This window comes from Ovis aries, chromosome 14 (assembly GCF_016772045.2).
Source record: "Ovis aries strain OAR_USU_Benz2616 breed Rambouillet chromosome 14, ARS-UI_Ramb_v3.0, whole genome shotgun sequence".
Classification (NCBI taxonomy): Eukaryota; Metazoa; Chordata; class Mammalia; order Artiodactyla; family Bovidae; genus Ovis; species Ovis aries.
This window is the reverse complement of record NC_056067.1, coordinates 52,482,007-52,502,648: the sequence shown is the minus strand read 5'-3', so window position 1 is coordinate 52,502,648 and position 20,642 is coordinate 52,482,007. Positions and strand designations below refer to the sequence as shown.

Sequence of the window (20,642 nt, the reverse complement as noted above, 5' to 3'; positions counted from 1 at the left end):
TTAAACTCAAATGTGATATCAATTCCTAAAAAAACTCTCCAAAACAGCAGAGATCAAAACGCTGGATAATGCTCTCTGTAGGCGATGTTGTAGAGAATCAGGCACTCTCACTCATTGCTGGAGGGACTGTAAATCACCCGAGTGACCACGTACTGGAAGACAACATGGCAGTATTCATTCATTCCAGCAAGACTTCCTGAGCACCTACTGTGTGCCAGGGACTGTGCTAGGCACAGGGAACAGGGGGCTACAGCAGGGAACAGAAGAGAGAAAATCTCTGCTCTCACAGAACTTACATTTTCATTAAGTTTATAAATTGTTAAAAGTATAAATGCACAGATGTGGGGCCAACAATTTCATTTCTAGGAATCTATCCTAGAAAAGGGTATATATGAAACCATTCATGAATAATAGTAACAGGGCAACAAGAGATTGGAATGAGTGCCCATTATTAAGAACATATTCGATCAATTGTTAACATCCATGCATTGGAATACTATGCAGCCAATAAAAAGGATAGGACAGGTCTAAATGTACTGACAGGAATTATCTCTCGGATGTACTAAAACATGAAAACAAGGTGCAAATGTCTCTACCATTCATAAGGGAATGACAAAAATATACATATACAGGCAAAGCACGACTTTAGTTGCCTCCAAGAAGGGGCACTAGTGACTAGGGGACCAAAGATGGAAGGAAATTCATTTTTCACTGCACACCCTTTCTGAACCTTTTGCTTTTTTAAATTGAAAACATATAAATTATAAAGTGAAAGAAAGAATGGGCCTTGCAGTTAAGTCAGGTCTGGAGTCAAACCCCGGCTCTGCCACTGGCTCTCTGGGCCCCTTCACCTTCCTGAGCCTCAGTTTTCTCACCTACAAAATGGGGATAAACATAGCGCATGTGGAGGTGCAGGCAGCAGGGTTCCAGGCCTAAACGAGACCCTCCGCTGTTCCCACATCTTGGTTTCCCCATCTAGGCAATGCAGTGGGGAGGGTCTGGTTAAGCTGCCCCAGCCCTAAGGTTTTCTCAGGTGATCCTCAGCCCCTCAAAATCTCCATGACCAAGCACAAGGGGTCAAGTCAGGTACCTGTGCCGAGGGCTGACATGAGGCCGGAGCCGCACCCTGCAGACGCCGTCTGTGCAGTCTTTCCCCACGAGGCTGTGGGGATGGACTCGGTGAGGCCAGTCCTTCCACACCAGGCAGGCGGTCACCTCCACCTCCCGCAGCCCTCCACAGTCCCGGAGCTGCAGGAAGACGGGTGCTTTTGGGGTCCCATCGCAGACACCTGCACCCATCCAAGCCTCCTCTGGTACCTCGTCTCCCCCTCAACGATGGAAGTGTGTCGGTGGAAGACCTCTTTTAGATCCTAAACCCAAAGCTTCCAACCTGGGGACCTCATAACATGAGAGCTGACCCACGGATGCACTGTCTTTGGCCGCTCGACTTAAAAAAAATGGATGCACACAAGGTCTCCAAGTGTGGTCGGCAGAGAGCAAGCTAATAGTGGGGAGACCTGGTAGACACCACCTTAACCAGGTCAGCAAGGTCAGCATCACCAATACGGGGGCAATGGAGCACAGGCATCCTCTGCTGGGATGAATCACAAGCTGGAATCAAGGTTGCCAGGAGAAACATCAACAACCTCAGACACACAGATGGTACCACTCTAATGTCAGAAAGTGAAGAGGAACTAAAGAGCCTCTTAATGAGGGTGAAAGAGGAGAGTGAAAAAGCTGGTTTAAAACTCAACACTCCAAAAACTAAGATCATGGCACCCAGTTCTATCACTTCATGGCAAATAGAAGGGGAAAAAGTTGGAAACAGTGACAGATTTTTATTTTCTTAGACTCCAAAATCACTGCGGATGGTGACTGTAGCCTCGAAATTAAAAGATGCTTGCTCTTTGGGAGGAAAGCTATGACGAACCTAGACAGTGTGTTAAAAAGCAAAGACATCACTTTGCCGACAAAGGTCCATCTAGTCAAAGATATGTTTCCAGTAGTCATGTATGGATGTGAGAGCTGGACCGTAAAGAAGGCTCTCTTCTATGACAGCCCCTCCACAAGTGCAACCCCAGAACCCAATCATGAGGAAATGTCAAACAAGCCCTAACTGCAGGTCATCCATTCAGACATATCTGTGTCATGAAAGATAATAAAAAGATGAGTGAGGACTTCCCTGGTGGTCCAGTGGCTAAGACTCTGTGCTAACACAGTGGGCTTGGGTTTGATCCCTGGTTGGGGAACTAAATCCCACACACCACAACTAAAACCCAGAGCAGCAAAAAAAAAAAAAAAAAAGATAGGTGTCATATTTGAACAAAAAGAAAAAAAAAAGTATTTTGATCGGCTGGTAGTTAAATAATGTATACATCGGTCAAAATCCTTAGAGCTACACACAATATTTGATCAAATACAACTCAATTTCCAAAAAAATAGAGGCGAGAGACTCCAGAGACACAACCAAAAGCAACATAGGACCCTAGATTGAGGAGGGAGAAATCATTATAAAACACATTTTGAGGGACTTCCCTGCGGTTAAGAATGCACCTGCCAATGCAGGGGACATGGGTCCCCGGGTCCAGGAAGATCCTACATGCCTGGAGGAACTAAGCCCGGAGCAACTAAGCACCACAACCACTGAGCCAGTGCTCTAGAGCCAGTGGGCTGCAGCTACTGAGCTGGTGCATCACAGCTGCTGAAGCCCCCAAGCCTAGAACCAGTGCTCCACTACAAACGAAGCTGCCAAAGGGAGGAGCCCCCACACCACAATGAAGAGAAGCCCCCATTCACTGCAAATAGAGAAAGCCCGTGCAGACCAAAGACCCAGCACGGCCAAAAATCAATCAAGCAATAGATCTTAAAAAAAAAAAAAATTGGGGGGAACAATTTGGAAATTCCAGCATGGACTGTATATTAGATGATATTATGTGATATTATTGATTTTTTTCTAGGCATAGTAATGAGTGTCGCAGCCATGCAGGAGCTTATTTTTCAGAAGATGCCCCCTGAAGTATCTACAGGTGAAATAACATGATATTTACAACTCATCTGCAAATAGGTCTGCAAAAAAAGCAACATGCATATCTGTGTGTGTGTGAGCACTACGCATCTGTATGTATGTTTGTGTGCATGGAAAGAGGTCAGATATAGCAAATTGAGGTAAAATTGAGGTCTACTGGTGAATACAGGTGAAGGGTACACAGGTGCTTGTTGTACTGTTTTTTTAATTTTTCTGAAGATGGCAATTGTTCTCATCCTAAATTCATCAAAATGTGTACATTAAGTGTGTATTTTTTTATATCAGTTATACTGCAAAGAAAGAAACAAACAAGAAATCTAGAAGAAAGATTTAAAAGATTTTTTTTCAAAATAAAAAGTTGGGGTGGGGTAGGGGAGGGAAGGACTGAGAATTTGGGATTAGTAGATGCAAATGAGTATATGTAGGATGGATAAACAACAGGGTCCTACTGGATAGCACAGGGAACTATATTCAATATCCTGTGCTAAACCATAATGAAAAGAATATATGTATAAATATATACCTATGTATATATAACTAAACCACTGATATACAGCAGAAATTAACACGATATTGTAAATCAACTATAATTCAATAAAATAATTTTTTTTTTAAGTTGGGGAAGGGACTTCCCTGATATTCAGTGTTTAAGACTGCACTTTCACTGCAGAGGGCACAGGTTTGATCCCTGGTCAGGGAACTAAGGTCCCGACCAATGTGTAACACGGCCAAAAAAAAACAAACGGAAGTTGGGGAAAATTTGGAGCCTACATTTAAAAGGTATGAGACATCATGCTCTTCTAGATTTCCAGGTTCTCCTTTTTAAAAAGGAAGTTATGACAACTGGGGCTGGAATTCTACTCTGCAGCTACATGGGGCAGCAGACAGATACCAGCCCCTTGAGGTGGGGCCCAGACCTACTTGGTTTTCCTGGGTCACTCGAAGGGCCCTGCCGGTCAGAGAACCTCTAAAAAGTGTGATCTGAACATGTAAAGTGAACGGTGAAAGTTGCTCAGTCGTGTCCAACTCTTTGTGACCCCACGGACTCTACAGTCCACAGAATTCTCCAGACCAGAATACTAGAGTGGGTAGCCTTTCCCTTCTCCAGGGGATCTTCCCAACCCAGGGATCGAACGCAGCTCTCCTGCATTGCAGGCAGATTCTTTACTAGCTGAGCCACCAGGGAAAGTGAACACGTAAAGCTGCTGCTGCTGCTGCTGCTGAGCCGCTTCAGTCGTGTCCGACTCTGTGCGCCCCCATAGACGGCAGCCCACCAGTCTCCCCTGTCCCTGGGATTCTCCAGGCAAGAACACTGGAGTGGGTTGCCATTTCCTTCTCCAATGCATGAAAGTGAAAAGTGAAAGTAAAGTTGCTCAGTCGTGTCCGACTCTTAGCGACCCCTTGGACTGCAGCCTACCAGGCTCCTCCAGCCATGGGATTTTCCAGGCAAGAGTACTGGAGTGGGGTGCCATTGCCTTCTCCGACATGTAAAGCTAATGCCAACAAAATACAATGAACAGGTGTGTCTCAGTGGGCGGGTACTGCCCTCTAGGGGGTGTTTGTGGTACTGGTGACAATTTTGATGATGGAGACAGCAGGCTGGACACAAGGCCAGAGATGCTACCCCGCCTGCAATACCAGGACAGACCCACACAAATCCTGTAAGACTTCTGAATATCCCGCCAGCATTCACATTGGTGACAAACCTGTTTGAAAAAGTCAGAAGCCAGAACCTCCTTCCGTTTCACATATGTAGCATTTTTTTCCCAGGTGCCACAATGGTAAAGAGTCTGCCTGCCAATGCAGGAGATCCCTGAGTCGGGTAAACTCCTGGAATAGGAAATGCAACCTGCTCCAGTATTCTTGCCTGGAAAACTCCGTGGACAGAGGAGACTGGTGAGCAGCAGTCCATGGGGTCGCAAAGAGCTGGACATGACTGAGCGACTGAGCGCACACGCACACATTTTTTCCCATAACTTTCAAATGCACTGAAGTGTCAAAAACTGCAATGGCTATGTCAATTGAGAGAGCGCTGGATTTCATTTAGACTGAGAATTATTCATCACTTTGGTGGCTTTTTCTTCCCTCGCTATGCAGCCTGTGGGAGCTTAGTTCCCTGACCAGCAATTGAACTGGTGCCCCTGCAGAGGAAGCATGCAATCTTAACCACTGGACCATCAAGGAACTGAGTCACTACCAGTTATGGGCTAAACTGCATGCTTCCAAAATTCATATGTTGAAGCCCTGGCCCCAGGGAGACAGACCCTGTAAGTGCTGTGCTTAGTTGTGTCCGACTGTTTTGCGACCCCATGGACTGTAGCGCGCCAGGCTCCTCTGCTCATGGGATTTCCCCCAGGCAAGAATATTGGAGTGGGTTGCCACTTTCTCCTCCAGGGGATCTTCCTGACCCAGGGATTGAACCCAAGTCTCTTGCATCTCCTGCACTGGCAGGTGGATTCTTTACCACTAGCACCACCTGGGAAGCCTTAGAGCCTGTAGACAGGTGAGTAAATTAATCAGCCCTGAGGGTAGGGACTACCCTGATTTCTCAGACGATAAAGAATCTGCCTGCAATTCAGGAGACCTAAGTTGGATCCCTGGGTTGGGAAGATCCCCTGGAGGAGAAAATGGCTAGCCTACTCCAGTATTCTTGCCTGGAAAACCCCACGGACAGAGGAGCCCGACGGGCTACAGTCCACAGGGTCGCAGACACGACTGAGTGACTGACACTTTCATTTTCACTTAGGGTGGGGACTAATGCAACCTGCCTCTTGGCCTTCTGTTCTGAAGTGAAAGTTGCTCAGTTTTCTCCGACTCTTTGCAACCCTGCGGACTGTAGCCCGCCGGTCTCCTCTGTTCATGGAACTCCCTAGGCAATAATACTGGAGTGGGTTGCCATTCTACAAGAAGAGGCAATCAACCTGAATATTCATCGGAAGGACTGATGCTGAAGCTGAAACTCCAATACTTTGGCCACCTGATGCAAAGAACTGACTCATTGGAAAAGACCCTAATGCTGGGAAAGATTGAAGGCAGGAGGAGAAGGGGACAACAGAAGATGAGACGGTTGGATGGCATCACTGACTCAACGGACACGAGTTTGAGCAAACTCCAGAAGATGGTGAAGGACAAGGAAGCCTGGCATGCTGCAGTCCATGGGGTTGCAAACAGTCAGACATGACTGAGTGACTGAACAAGAAGAGGTAATCTGGATGCACAAAGAGACACCAGTGTGGACAAAAAGGAGAGACCAAGTGAGGAGAGAGAGAAGGCGGCCATCTGCAAGCCTAGCAGAGAGGCCTCAGAGGAAACCACCCCTGCCAATAGCTCAGTTTTGGCCTTCCAGCCTCCAGAATCATGAGACAATAAATTCCTGTGGTTCAAGGCACCCAGTCTGTGGGATTCTGTGAGGGCAGCCAGAGCTGAGTAATAAACCACCTTAACCACAGGATCCGATTCAGCACTGCCACCCCACGTGCCAGGATGTCAGACTCTAAGAGGACCACGGCCTCACCATTGGGGTATTCCCGCCAAAATTAATAACTTGACTTAACCTGGAAACAGCCAATAAATCCAGAATGTGGGACATACTACAAAACACCTTCCCTGGTGGTCAAGTGGCCAAGATTCTGCACTTCCCAATGCAGGGGGCCCAGGTTGGATCCCCAGTCAGGGAACTAGATCCCACATGCTGCAACTAAAAATCCACGTGCCATAACTAAATCCCTCATGAGGCAACTAAAGAGCCTGCACACCGCAGTGAAGATCGAAGGCTCCTCGAGCCACAACTAAGCTGTAGCGTAGCCAAATAAACAACAACAACAAAAAATGACACCTTTTCTGTCCTGCATAAACGTCCCTGTCCCGAAACGCAAAGGCAACCTGAGGAACAAACCCCGTCACACCGAAGATGCCTGTCTTTGTTTCTCGAGGATTCTGGAGGCTGGAAGTCCAAGATCAAAGTGCCTGCACAGCTGGGTTCTGGCGAGGGCCTCTTTGGGGCACAGGCTCTGTCTCCATGTCCTCAGATGGGGGAAGGCGGAAGGCACTCTCTGGGATCTCATCTGTAAGGTCACTGATCTCAAAGGCCTCACCTCCTACTCCCATCACCTTCAGAGTTGCGAGTGTTCGGTCATGTCTGACTCTTTGGGACCCCATGGACTGCAGCCCACCACACTCCTCTGTCCATGGGATTTTCCCAGGCAAGAATACTGGAGTGGGGTGCCATTTCCTCCTCCAACTTTTGGAGTTAGGGTTTGAATGTATGAATTGACAGGGTACACAAATATTTAGACCTGGCAACTAAAGGCAGGACTGGACTAGACTGGAATTTTTTTTTTTTTAGACTGGATATTAAACAAGTGGACCAAAGAAAAAAAAAGGTATAAAGGATATCTGGGGTCAGTGGGATCAACAGACTATGGACTTAACCTTAGAAGATATTGTTGCATGAATATTACATTTCTAGTATGTGATAAGAGTGTTGTCATGATACAGACCCTACCTTGCAGAAAAAAAAGTCATGGCTTTTGAGAGATACAGGCAGAAACATTTTGAGTGAAGTATCATACCTCCAACTCACTTTCAAATTGCCCTCTCTATAAATGTCTATATAAAGAGAGAGGCAAGGGTGGGGTGAAAGGAAGGCTCAAGAGGGAGGGGATATGTATATAGTTATGACTGATTCACATTGTTGTACAGCAAAAACCAACATAACATTGTAAAGCAATTATCCTCCAATTAAATAACGAGAGAGGCATTGATGGAGAGGAGACGGAAACATCTCACACGAGGAAGCTGGCACCAGGACAGGGGTCAGAACAGGCATCCCTGAGGTGGGCAGAGGCCTCACAGGTAAACAGGGGGTGACTGACTCTGCCAAAGCCTTTGGCTGTGTGGGTCACAACAAACTGTGGAAAATTCTTAAAGAGATGGGAATACCAGACCACCTGACCTGCCTCCTGAGAAATCTGTATGCAGGTCAAGAAGTTAGAACTGGACATGGAACAACAGACTGGTTCCAGATCGGGAAAGGAGTATGTCAAGGCTGTATATTGTCACCCTGCTTATTTAATTTATATGCAGAGTACATCATGAGAAACGCTGGACTGGATGAAGCACAAGCTGGAATCAAGATTGCCAGGAGAAATATCAATAACCTCAGATACGCAGATGACACCACTCTTATGGCAAAAAGTGAAGAACTAAGCCTCTTGATCAAAGTGAAAGAGGAGAGTGAAAAAGTTAGCTTAAAACTCAACATTCAGAAGACTAAGATCATGGCACCTGGTCCCATCACTTCATGGCAAATAGATGGGGAAACAGTGAGAGACTATTTTTTTGGGCTCCTAAATCACTGCAGATGGGGACTGTAGCCATGAAATTAAAAGACGCTTGCTCCTTGGAAGGAAAGTTATGACCAACCTAGACAGCATATTAAAAAACGGAGACATTACTTTGCCAACAAAGGTCCGTCTAGTCAAAGCTATGGTTTTTCTGGGTAGTCATGTATGGATGTAAGAACTGGACTATAAAGAATGCTTTTGAACTGTGGTGTTGGAGAAGATTCTTAAGAGTCCCTTGGATTGCAAGGAGATCCAACCAGTCCATCCTAAAGGAAATCAATCCTGAATATTCACTGGAAGGACTGATGCTAAAGCTGAAACTCCAATACTTTGGCCACCTAATGTGAAGAACTGACTCACTGGAAAAGACCCTGATGCTGGGAAAGATTGAAGGCGGGAGGAGAAGGGGACGACAGAAGATGAGATGGTTGGATGGCATCACCAACTCAATGGACACGAGTTTGAGTAAACTCCATGAGTTAGTGATGGACAGGGAGGCCTGGCATGCTGCAGTCCATGGGGTTGCAAGGAGTCAGACACTACTGAGCGACTGAACTGAACTGAACTAAAGGCTGCAAGTGGAAAACACTTCAGGCAGGAGGAACAGCAGTAGCGAAGGCCTGATGGCTGGATGGTGGGGAGTGAGGGGGCTGGGTGGGAGTGGGCAGCAGAAGCTGGACCAGGCAAGGTCTTAGAGGGCCTTCCCTGGTGGTCCGGGGACTAAGATTCCATGCTCCCAATGCAGGAGGCCTGGGTTCCATCCCTGGTCAAGAAACTAGATCCGACATGCCACAACTAAGATGGAAGATCCCACGTGCTGCAACTAACACCCAGAACAGTTAAATAAATAGATAAATCTTTTTTTTTTTAAAGAAATAAGCAAATGTCTTCAGAGGCCCTGGGGAGGATCCTCCCCAGGAGGATCTTGGGCCTCCTCCTGAGGGCACTCCGGAGACAAAGGAGGATTCTAAGCAGGGGAGAGGAGCAGATGTGTAATTTACCAGCACCTCTCTGGCTGCCTCAGTGAAGCGGGGAGGGAAATCTGGGAGGGGACTGAGAGCTGGTCACCAGGGAGAAAGCTGGAGGTCAGGGAGCAGCTGGGCCTGGATTCGGCCCTAGTGGGATGGTGAGGACACAATTCAGGCTCCACAGACACTTGGGCAAAGATCCAGAAATACAACAAGGCTCCGTATTGGAGAGGCATGAGGCACCGGGCCTCTCAGACATCACTGGGAGAGACAGTCATGGGTGCAACCCCCGAGGAGGGCAACTTGGCAATGGCTGTCAAGTTGCCTTTGATGGGCAATCCCGCTTCCAGAAGTTTGGGGATCTTATTTTACTTTTTTTTCCCCATGCCACACGGTTTGCAGAATCCTAGTTCCCCAACGAGGGATTGAGCCTCAGGCCCTCAGGTATGAAAGCAGAGCCCTAACCCCTGGACCACCAGAGAAGTCCCTGTTACCACATTTTGTAGAGAAGGCACAGAGGGACTGAGTAACCTGCCCGAGGCAGCAGAGCTAGCAGCTGGTGGAAGCAGGATTCGAACTCAAGCACTCTGATTCTTACCGTGAACCAGGAGGCTACACAGCCTTTACAGCAATAATGACTGTGATCGATCCTGTCATATTCCCAGGAAGAAAGTCTTTCTTTGAAAACTCTTTAAATTTAATGCCAAGTAACAGTGGTATCTGGAGAAGGAAATGGCAACCCACTCCAGTATTCTTGCCTGGAGAATTCCATGGACAGAGGAGCCTGGCGGGCTACAGTCCATGGGGTTGCAGAGTTGGACATGACACACACCCAACAGTGGTATCATCAACCCTGGCAGTAGCAACAACAATAATAACCACTGTAGGGACCTCTCCCTTGGCGCAGTGGCTAAGAATCTGCCTGCCAGTGCAGGGGACAGGGGTTCAATCTCTGGTCCGGAAAGATTCCACATGCTGTGGAGCAACTGAGTCCGAGGGCCTAGAGCCCCTGCTCTGCAACAAGAGGCCACCGCAATGAGAAGCCCGCACCACAGCTAGAGAGTAGCCCCCACGCCCGGCAACTAGGGAAAGCCCACAGCAAGGAAGACCCAGTGCAGCCAAAAATAAATAAATAGATGAAATTCAAAAACCAATCATCATCATCATCATCATGATGAAAATGCACGAATAAAGAAATTCGCGTGTGTGACTCCTGGGGGCAAGAGAATCGCAGTCCCCACCCCACCCCCCGCCTCCCCCTATTCCCGGTGCCCAGCCCCCTCTGCCTACCTCGATGGCGGGCAGCGTCTTGCTGGCTTCGGTGCTGCTCTCTCCAAGGATGCTGCCGGCCGAGCGGCCCTCGCACTCATAGCGGAAGCGCATGCCGCGCTGCTTGGGCTGCTCGGTGATAACCAGGTGCGGCCGCGGCCCGGCGCCCGGGGCCGGGGGCACCAGCCGGCCCAGGGTGCAGTTCCAGGGCGGCGGCGTGGCCGGGGGCGGGGGCGCCGCGGGGCCCAGGGTGACGGTGCTCAGGGAGGCCGCCCCGCGAGATACCAGGCGTGGCAGCCCCTCGCCCGGGCCAGGCTGCGCCCCCTCCAAGCCGAAGCCATTCTCCTTGATGTACTCGTCGATGATCTCTGGGGGAGAAGCCAAAACTGGGGGTGACGCTGATAGTTAAAAGGCTTGTTTAATCCCCTGACTTTTGCCACCCTCTCCACTTCCCGTCCATTCGTTTCTTCAAGACAGATTTCTTGTGGGTTTCACATACACAGAGTAGGGGCTTCAGCTCTGAACACACAAAAAAGCCCCTGCCTTCCTTCTTGCAAATAGACCCCCAGCGTGCCCAGTTCTTAAGGCCCTGAGGGTGGGCCTGGTTTCTCCTTCTCCTGCACCCTCATGTCCACTGGCCTCCGAAACAGCTCCTGCACCCACGCCTTGATCACCTCTCACCTGGATCAAGGTAAGACCAGGTCACAGGCACCCCTGCCTCCATCTTGCTCCATTTAATAACAAGAATAACAGCTACTCTGCCGAAGCTTCATCTCAGAAAGGAGCATCACCGTCCAGTGATCAAGCTGGAAGGATGCCAAGTTTGTCAGTGGCTCAGGATCCCACATCCCCTAGGTCCAATCCATGAACTTTTCCTGCGTGTGTGTGCATGCTAAGTCGCTTCAGTCACGCCTGACTCTTTGCAACCCTATGGACTGTAGCCCGCCAGGCTCCTCTGTCCTTGGGATTTCCCAGGCAAGAATACTGGTGTGGGTTGACACTTTCTCCTCCAGGGGATCTTCCTGAGCCAGGGATCGAACCCGCGTCTCTTGCATCTCCTGCATTGGCAGGAGGATTCTTTACTACTAGCACCACCTGGAACTCTCTCTCTCGCCTCTCCCTCGAATATACATGTATAGTCCCACTTCTCCCACCCGCGCTGCCTCCTCCCTGGGTCGCCCTCCATCCTTTCCCATCTGATCACTGCTCCTGGTCCCCACCTCCCCTCTTCCAGTCTACCCACCACACACAGCCAGAGGGATCTGATATCAGACCCTGTCCTCGTGTGCACAGAAACCTCCAGTGGCTCCCATCTCCCTATGAGTCAGTCAACACCTTCCCCATATAAAACTCCCCCAAGACTCCATTCATCTCAGGAAAGCAAGACAAAACCCACACCCCTGGCCTTGGCCACAGAATCCTGGCTGTCCTGGGCCTCTTGCCTCCCACCACCCCCTCTCACCACATTCTGGTCTCTTTTCTGTTGCACCTACCAAGCCCGGCCCTCTTCAGGGTGTTGTACTGGTTCCTCCATCTGCCTGGTCCCCCTATTTGAAGCATTCAGGCTCCTTCTCATCCAATCTCAGTTCACCTCTTCAGAAAGGCCTGATCTAATGTATTTTCCCCAGGCCCCTTCCTGTTTATTTCTTTCACAAGCCTTAGCCCTATCTAACATTATTTTGTTCTTTATTCCTTTTCCTTTGGTCTCTGCCCCTAGAGTATCAGCTCCAAGAGGGCAGAGGCTTCGGTTCAGGGCCGAATTCACAGCATGTGCTCCATACGGTGCCCTCAAGGAATGAACAACAGCTGTAGTAATAGTAACTAATATTAAAGGCAGCTGGCATATGCTGAATTTTCACAAGTGCTGCTAAGTACCCTGGGAGCACATGACTGTTAAAATCCCCCAGCAGTCCCAGAAGTCACACCGTGACCTCCTCGCCAACAAGGAAGGTCAAGATCCCCCTCTGTGAGCACTTGGGACTCTTAAGCCTCCCCGCCCAGACCACCCTGTGATACTTACCCAATTCATCTGTGGAAGGAAGAGGAAGAGAAAGGTAAGAAAGGTGAGGTCCAGAAAGTAGTCAAGACTTTCATGTTTTAAGACAGACCCCCCTCAACCCCCTCCCCTCCTGGAACCCTTCCCTCTTCCTCCATCCTGAGAAATCCTGGGATGTTAATCCCCAACCCCCATCTCTCGCTCCTGGCCTACTTTCCCTTCAGCTCCTGATGTTGGGGTCCTAGGGTTAGGCTACCCTCAAATGCCTCCCCTCAGAACATTTAGACCAGGGATTATGAAACGTTGTTGAAAATCTGATGAAAAGCCAAGGGTTTTATCACCAAGGGGGAAAAAAAGGGGACACCTTAGAGTCTAAACAAGGGAAATCCCTAGAGGTTTGGTCATTAGAACTCTGTGCTTTCACTACCAAGGGTCCAGGTTCGATCCTTGGTTGGGGAATTAAGATCTCACAAGTTCTATAGCTCAGCAAAAAAAAAAAAAAGATTCTGAACAAAATGTGAGGTTGTACCCCTCCCTAAAGCCCACCCAAGACCCCAAGATATCACTTGTTGGTGTCTGAAGCCCCAGGGAGGCTGATCCTCCACCCCCAAGCAACCACCTGCTCTGCATCCCATGCTGGTCCCCAGCAGTGCCCACCCGGGATCCAGGATTCACCTCTACTTCCTAAGGAGGGAATAACAGCAATGCTGAGGAAGCCCCTTATCACCTCCTCAGGAAAGCCCAGCCCTGGAAGGGACCATGGAGGATCGAAACCAACCTCCCACCATTCCACAGACGTAGAACAACGGGAGGCCCCGAGGGAGCAAGCAAGCCTGGAGGGTCACACAGCCAGGGAGGGCAGGCGGGGTCCAGGTGCCCCATCCATGGTTGCCTGCGCTGGCGACTAGTGGCTGGATTATCACCGAGCTGCTCAGCTGCCAGATCTGTCCTCCTCCTCCACTCTCTGGGAGTGGCTCCCGGCAGCCAGACCTTTGCTCCTTGGAAAGCAAGCAGTCTTCCTACACTTCTTATCTCATGTGATCTGTGAAGTCAGCAGGGTGAGGAAGACACCCCCACTTGGTAGATGGGGACACTGAGGCTGGGAGAGAGGAAGGGACATGCTGTCGCTCAGTGGCAGGGCCAACGTCAAGTCACTTCAACTTGGAAACACCTTCTTAGGCATCCGTGCTGGATGACCTGGGGCCCCAAAGATGACTTAGCCTGTGTCCAAGCTCTCAAGGAGCTCCCAGGCTGCGGGGGGAAACTGAGGCCCGGGCAACTTTGACTGAAGCTCTGGACTGCTTCAGTTCAAATCCTGGCTCTATTCCTTGCTATGTGCTAATGTGACCTTGAGCCCATTACTTAACTTTTTTCTTATTAGTTTAGAATTTGGGATGTTTTAGTTGTGGCATGTAGGATCTAGATCTGATTCCCTGACCAGGAGTGGAACCTGGACCCCCTGCACTGAGAGTGCAGAGTCTTAGCCACTGACCACCAGCGAAGTGAAAGTCACTCAGTCGTGTCCGACTCTTTGTGACCCCATGGACTATGCAGTCCATGGAACTCTCTAGGCCAGAATACTGGAGTGGGTAGCCGTTTCCTTCTCCAGGGGAAGTCCCTTAACCTCTTCTTGTGCCTTGGTTTCTTCATCTATAAAATGGACATAATACTAATGCCCCTCTTGTGGGGCTGTTGTGAAAATTAAATGAGCTGATACACAGGAAGCACTCAGAACTGCCATAAGAGTAGGTGATACATAAATGCTGGCTAGTGTTGGGTAAGATGTCAGAGACATTATTTTATGAATTTGGGGAAATTGCTTCTACTCTCTAGGCCTCAGTTTGTCTGTCTATAAAATGGGGAGGTTGGAAGACATCATATCAGAATATCAGGTGTGGAGTCACACAAATGTCAGTTTGAATCCCAGCTGTCACTTGCTGGCTGTGTTGCCTTGGGCAAGTCGCCTAACTTCGCTTGAGCCTCCTTCTCTATAAAATGAGCTCTGATATATCTCAGGCATTAGCATGAGGATTTAGAAGCACACTGGGAAATTGCTTAGTATAGAATCTGAACACTTCAGGCCCTTCATAAAGTTATTAGTTTTTTTTAATTATTATTATATAAAATCCTCTTTCAGTCAGGAAATGTTAGGGATTTCTCCTTATTCAGGGTCTGCTCAAATACCAACCTCCCCCCCCCTCCTCCACCTCCTACACAAACTTGCCACCATTCAGGGGCAGCCACTTAAGCACACTTGAGCAACTGTCTTTCTCACCACTTGCCTCAGGGCCTTTGCACAGGCTAATCTCTGCCAGAATGCCCTTCCTTCAGTTCTTTGTATGCCTCCTTCTCCACTTTCAGTTCCCCATTCAAGTGTCACCTCCTAGATAGGTCTTCCCTGACTCCTTTATCCAAGGTAACCCCCAGAACCCCGCCTCCAGTCACTCATAGTTAGGTGCCTTGGTTTTATGATTGTCATGACACTTGTTAGGATTTGACATGACCTTATAGTACAGTGATTCGTATCAGTCTCCTGTAGACTGTGAGCACCAGAGAGGAGGAAACACGTCTGCCCCTCCCCACTATACCTAGGGCCCAGTATGTGTCTGGTCCATCAAAATGAGGGAAAATTTCCCTCCATCTCGGTTCTCCCATCCCCACCTTGCTATTTAGGTGTCACTCATCCCAAGATTTGTTTATAGCCTTTATCACATTTTACAATCCTACAGTTAATTCATTGTGTACCTAGCTGCCTCCACGGAGCACTATGAGGGCACAGCCAGGGTTGTCTCAGTTACTGCTGAGTCCTCAGCACTGCCCAGCACAGGGCCAGGTAAGGAATAGGCACTCAATATTTGTTGAATGGATTATGGCAAAAATTACTCTTAATTGAAACCAAAGATCTAGGTCTTGGGTCAGAAAAATCTCAGCCTTGTTCCTGCCCAGAAGCAGTGCTTGGGAGGACTTGTTTCCAGTGCAGCTCCCACCTTTCAGAATCTCCCACTCAGAGATCTGTTAGAGAACCCACAGGCCCTCCTCCACAGCCATGCCAGCACTTCTGGGGTCCATCCCAAGATTCTACCTCCAGAGAGAGGTTCAGACCCAGCCCTCAGGGGCCACGGATTCAATTCCTGACCTGCAAATTCCAGCACATTTATGAGAAATGATGTCATCCTTTGGCCATGGTTCTGTATTTCCTTGGTCAGCACTGTATATTGGGTGTTTTGTTGTTGCATGACACGTGGGATCTTAGTTGCTCAACCAAGGATCGAACCCATGCCCCCTGCAGTGGAAGCGTGGAGTCTCAACCACTGTACCACCAGGGAAGTCCCATGAATTTTGGATGGCACCGAATGAGGGGCAGTATAGACTAGTGGTTCTGAGTATCTCTTGAGAACTTGCTAGAAATGCACATTTCCAGAGCTCATCCTGGACCCACTGAATCAAATTCTGGGGGTGGAGCCCAAACATTTGTTTTTAACAGCTCTCTTGGTGATACTTAAATGTGTGCCGGATATTGCTTTAATACTGTCATTGTTTTAATACTGGTACTGTTTAGCTTTATCAGCTCATTGACTCATCTTGGTCCCTCTAAAAGGGAGGCATTGATATTATGCCCATTTTACAGATGAGAACAACTGAGGCCCAGAGAGGGGAAATGACACAGTGAAGGGGTGGTGGCACCAGTATATAATTATTACCCTCTGCACTATGATAGTGAATCTCTAAAGAGGACTCTTAGAAACCGAGTAAGTTATACTTGCCCAGCACCTTATCACCTGGGAGGTAGGGCATCTGGGGACCCCCATCTCAACGGGCAGGGAGGGACACAGGCTGAGGAAAGCTGAGGTGGACCTCTGCAAAACCCCCCAGACAGAGGCGTGCACAATGCCACCTCCATAGGATTCTCTCTGCCCTGTCCTGAGAGTGCAGACGGGCAGCAACTGTGGAGGGCTGCTCACCCGTGGTCCTGGAAACGGCGAGAGAGAGCGAGGAGAGGTCAGCGGACCCTGCAGGGAAGGAAGCATGTTTCAGGAGGTGATGAAGATGCGGCGGGAAAACCAGAGAATCTTCCAAGCTCCACCCCGTTCCTCTTCTGGCACCGCCTCTTTGGGTCAGGCCCCTCACTCTTGGCTTGCTTGGTCTGGCCTTACTTCCTTAACTCATGGACAGGTTCTCTACTTTCTCTCAGTCACCCCACCCTTCGTCACACTCAGACCCTGCTCCTTCTCTCCGTTAAGAAGGCTGAGAAGGGCCTGGAGGAGCCCTTATCAACCTCAGTTAGAAAAGCCCCCACCCCCTCCCTTATTTCAGGGTCAGACCCTACCCTTCACTTTTCCAGTGTCAAGCCAGTCCTCTTCTCCCTCTCAGACCCTGCCACTTCTCTCCTGAGGCGAGCCCCACCTCCTCTTTCTTCTCTGAGTCAGACCCCGCCCTCTTTTTTTCAGAACAGGCCCTCCCCCTTCTCTCTCTGCCAGAGTCAGGCCCTGCCCCTTCTCCCTATCCGAGTCTGTCCCGCCCCCTTATCACCGTAAGCCCCGCCTCTTATTCTGAGTAGGCGAAAGCTTGCTTCCTTCTTTATGTTAGGCCCCGCCCCCTTATCATATTACTCTCAGACCCCGCCCCCTTCTGGGAGCCAGGCCCCTCCTTTTTCTCCCTCTCTGCGCCTGGCCACGCCCAATCCCTCAGGAACGGCTTCCGCTCCTCCTTCTCCGAGTCAGGCCCCGCCCCTCCCCTCTGTCGTCGGGTCCCGCCCCCTTCTTTGCCTCAGGGTCAGGCCCCGCCCCCTTCTCACTCTATAGTGGGACGCCTCTCTCTTACCTTGGACCGGACCCGGTCACCATCCTATGCCTCCTTCCTTCCCTTTGATATAGTGTCCACAAACCCTCACACTCTCCCCGCAAAACCCCTGGACTCCTGTAGGAACTCCCAGACTACTCCGGGACCCCCAGAACTCCCGCGTCTCCAGTCCTGCCCCAGACTCCTCTCCTGATCCCTGGCCCCGCTTACCCAAGGGCCCGAGCTCCGGCGCAGCGGACGATCTGGCGACGCGGCGACTCGGCATGGCCCAACCAGTGGGGACTGACGGCCCGGAGGCCAGCCCAGACCAAAACACACACACGAGGGCGGGCAGAGCGGCCAGGTGGCACGATCTGGCGGACGATCGCGGGTCGGGAGAGCGGCGCAGGGGCTGGGGCCTCAGGCCGGGCTGGACGCGCGGCGCCCGGGGCTGCGGGGGGCGCCGGGCCGGGCCGGGCGGGCGGCGGGCGGGGGCGGGGCGGCGGAATTCCCCGGCGCCGCCGGCCTGCGAGTTCATTGGCCCGAACCCCGTCGTTACGTCACGCCAGGGGAACGGGAAAACCCCCACGCGTCACGTGGCTTCGGGGGCGGTGCCGGCCGGGAAGAGGAGGCTGGGCGCACCGGAGGGGCCCCGACTAGCGACGATTCCCATTACCCAGGCCGAGACCACTGAGTCCACTTGGAGCCACTACCTAACCTACCCATGTAGCAAATTAGGAAACTGTGACCTGCCTTCCCAAGTCTGCCAACTGGCCTTGACCTGTTTGGTTGGAAGGGAAGCTTCAGGATCAGGTTACCAGAGCTCCATAGCTGCTCTGATGATAAAATTTTCGAAACTTCCATGGTCTCTCTACACCTCAGTTCCTTCACCTGAGTCAATCGTTGAAGATACTTAAACATTTAAAGCTAGGGTGTCAACTCTAGGATTCGTCTGTTTTGTTCCTTGCTGTATACCCAGCACCTAGAACAGCACCTGTAGGTGCCCAATAATGTTTACTGAATGAATGGATGGATGTTTCATTCCTCCCCACAGCTCCCTTAGGTTTTCTAACAGCCCACAACACTTTCAGCTCAAAGGCTCAATAACTGGGAAAGATAACAGCAGAGACCCCAGGGTACATGAGTTGAGTGCCTGATCCCTGGGCTTACCAGGGGCCCTCACCAATGCCTCACACGTTGCACCAGCATCAGAGAAAGGTGAGATAATTGGGACTAATGTAGAGGAGATTGAGGCTCAAAGAGGGGTAGCCAGTTGGTTAGATCATGTCTAAGCCTATTCATTAGGTCACAGCTTGGACACCAGGCACCCTCAGGTCACAGAGCCCAGGTTTGACATCCTGTGTCTGCTTGTGAAAAATTTGAGTGTTCCACCTCTTCTCTTCATGATCCACATGGACTCACTGATTCAGTCAACATACACTTACTGAGCACCTGCTGTGTGCCAGAGCCTGCACTGGGTACCAGGGCACCCAAGCCAGCCCTGGAACTGCTCATGGGAGGCAGGGGAGTCCACTGTAGTTCTCAAGGTGTAGCCTTAAGCCTGCTGGTGATATGAAGTCAGCTTAAGTTGGAGTACTGCTATAAAGCCAAATAGGGAGCAGACATTTTCTGCAATGGCTGGATAGCAAATTTGTTCTGCTTTAGGCTTTGAGGATCAGACGTCTCAAAACTCCACTCTGCCATAGCGCTGCTGCTGCTAAGTTGCTATTAAGTCACTTCAGTCGTGTCCGACTCTGTGCAACCCCAGAGACGGCAGCCCACCAGGCTCCCCTGTCCCGGGGATTCTCCAGGCAAGAACACTGGAGTGGGTTGCCATTTCCTTGTCCAATGCATGAACGTGAAAGTGAAGTCGCTCAGTCGTGTCCGACTCTTAGCGACCCCATGGACTGCAGCCCACCAGGCTCCTCCGTCCATCGGATTTTCTGCCATAGCACAAAAGGCGCCAAAGACCATACAGAAACAATGAGCATGACTGTGGTCCAATAAAATGTTATAGCCACTGCAATTTGAATTTTAACTTTCATGTGAAACAACATATTATTGAGACTTTTCTCCAACCACTTAAAACATGTCAAAATTACAGAAAAATTCAAAATGCTGTTTTGGGCCTGCAGGCTGCAATCTGCATATGACAAGGGCATTGCTAGAAAGGCTATGATTTGAAGGTTCAGAATCAGGCTGCCCAAGTTCCAATCCTGTGTCTCCCACTTACTAGGAGATCGTAGGAAACTGACTTCATCTCTGGGCCTCAGTTTCCGCTTCTGTAAAATGGGTCTAATAATATGATGGTTGTGAGGATCAAATACTAACAATAGTTGACACTTGTATAGAGCTCTTCCATGTGCTAGGCACTGTTCTAGCACTTTATGTCACATTACCTTGTCAGACTTTGGACAAATTAATTTCTCTGGTTTTTCAGTTTTCTCATCTGTTCTTGTGAACTATGACTAACAAGAGTTATTGTGCACAGGGTAACAGTACCAGGCACTCTTCCAAAAGCTGGGGACACAGCAAGCAACACAATAGTAAAAAGCCCCTGCCATCATGGCACTGAAATCCAAGCTGGGGAAGAGACAGCTGGAAAAGAGATAAGCAAATACGTGTCTCATGGCGATGATAGTATTACAGAAGATTAAAGCAGGATACAAGGATTGAGTATGTTTGGAAGTTCAGGGAGGGTCTGAGGCGACATCTGAGCAGATACCTGAAATGGTGAAGGATCCATGTGGATGTCTAGGTTGAGTGTTCAAGGCACAAGGAATGGCAAGTGCAAAGGCTCCGAGGTGGGAACACGCATGGCATGTTCAGAGAACAGCAAGGGACTGCTGGGGAAGCAGTGGAGATGAGGCATGGGCCGTGGTCCCTAAGGTGATGGAGCCGTTGGGTTCCGAAGTTTAATGAAGAGAACCACATACAGCTAGACTAGACCTTGCCTCAGTGTTGAAGAGTGGCTCCTATGTGTAGGGCCAGCTAGTCCACCTGCTTCCCTGTGCCCCATGAAATATCAGGGTTCACAACGCTTTGTTGGGTGAATGAAAGGACACGTCGGAAATCCTCAGCTTGGGGCTCTGAGCACCATGAGGGCAGGCCTGGGGTTGTTTCGACCCCTACTGTGTGCACAGAACTAACCCCAGCTCAGAGCAGTGTGCAGCAGAAGGGCTCAGGGAACACTTGTTGACCAACTGTATGGTAGTCTCTCCACTGGTGTCTTAAAACAGGTCCCATCTAGGTCTATACTT

General features: G+C 49.8%; 1 protein-coding gene across 3 annotated transcripts in view; it reads right to left on the bottom strand.

The window, feature by feature from the left end:
• RELB (RELB proto-oncogene, NF-kB subunit) overlaps positions 1-17,957 on the bottom strand; it is a 28,558-nt gene extending 10,601 nt beyond the window's left edge. Inside the window, exons 1-5 of one of the 3 annotated variants that reach the window (XM_015100238.4) lie at positions 17,614-17,957; positions 16,566-16,613; positions 12,628-12,636; positions 10,629-10,975; positions 1,091-1,248 (exon numbers count right to left, since the gene is read on the bottom strand). In XM_015100238.4, the coding sequence (XP_014955724.3) occupies positions 1,091-1,248; positions 10,629-10,975; positions 12,628-12,636; positions 16,566-16,613; positions 17,614-17,920 (869 nt within the window). In that variant the 5' untranslated portion in view covers positions 17,921-17,957. Of the gene's footprint in view, positions 1-1,090; positions 1,249-10,628; positions 10,976-12,100; positions 16,614-17,613 lie in introns of all 3 variants that reach the window. The other 2 variants (XM_060398119.1, XM_060398120.1) reach the window with 2 other exon arrangements.
• Between the last annotated feature and the right edge of the window lie 2,685 nt (positions 17,958-20,642).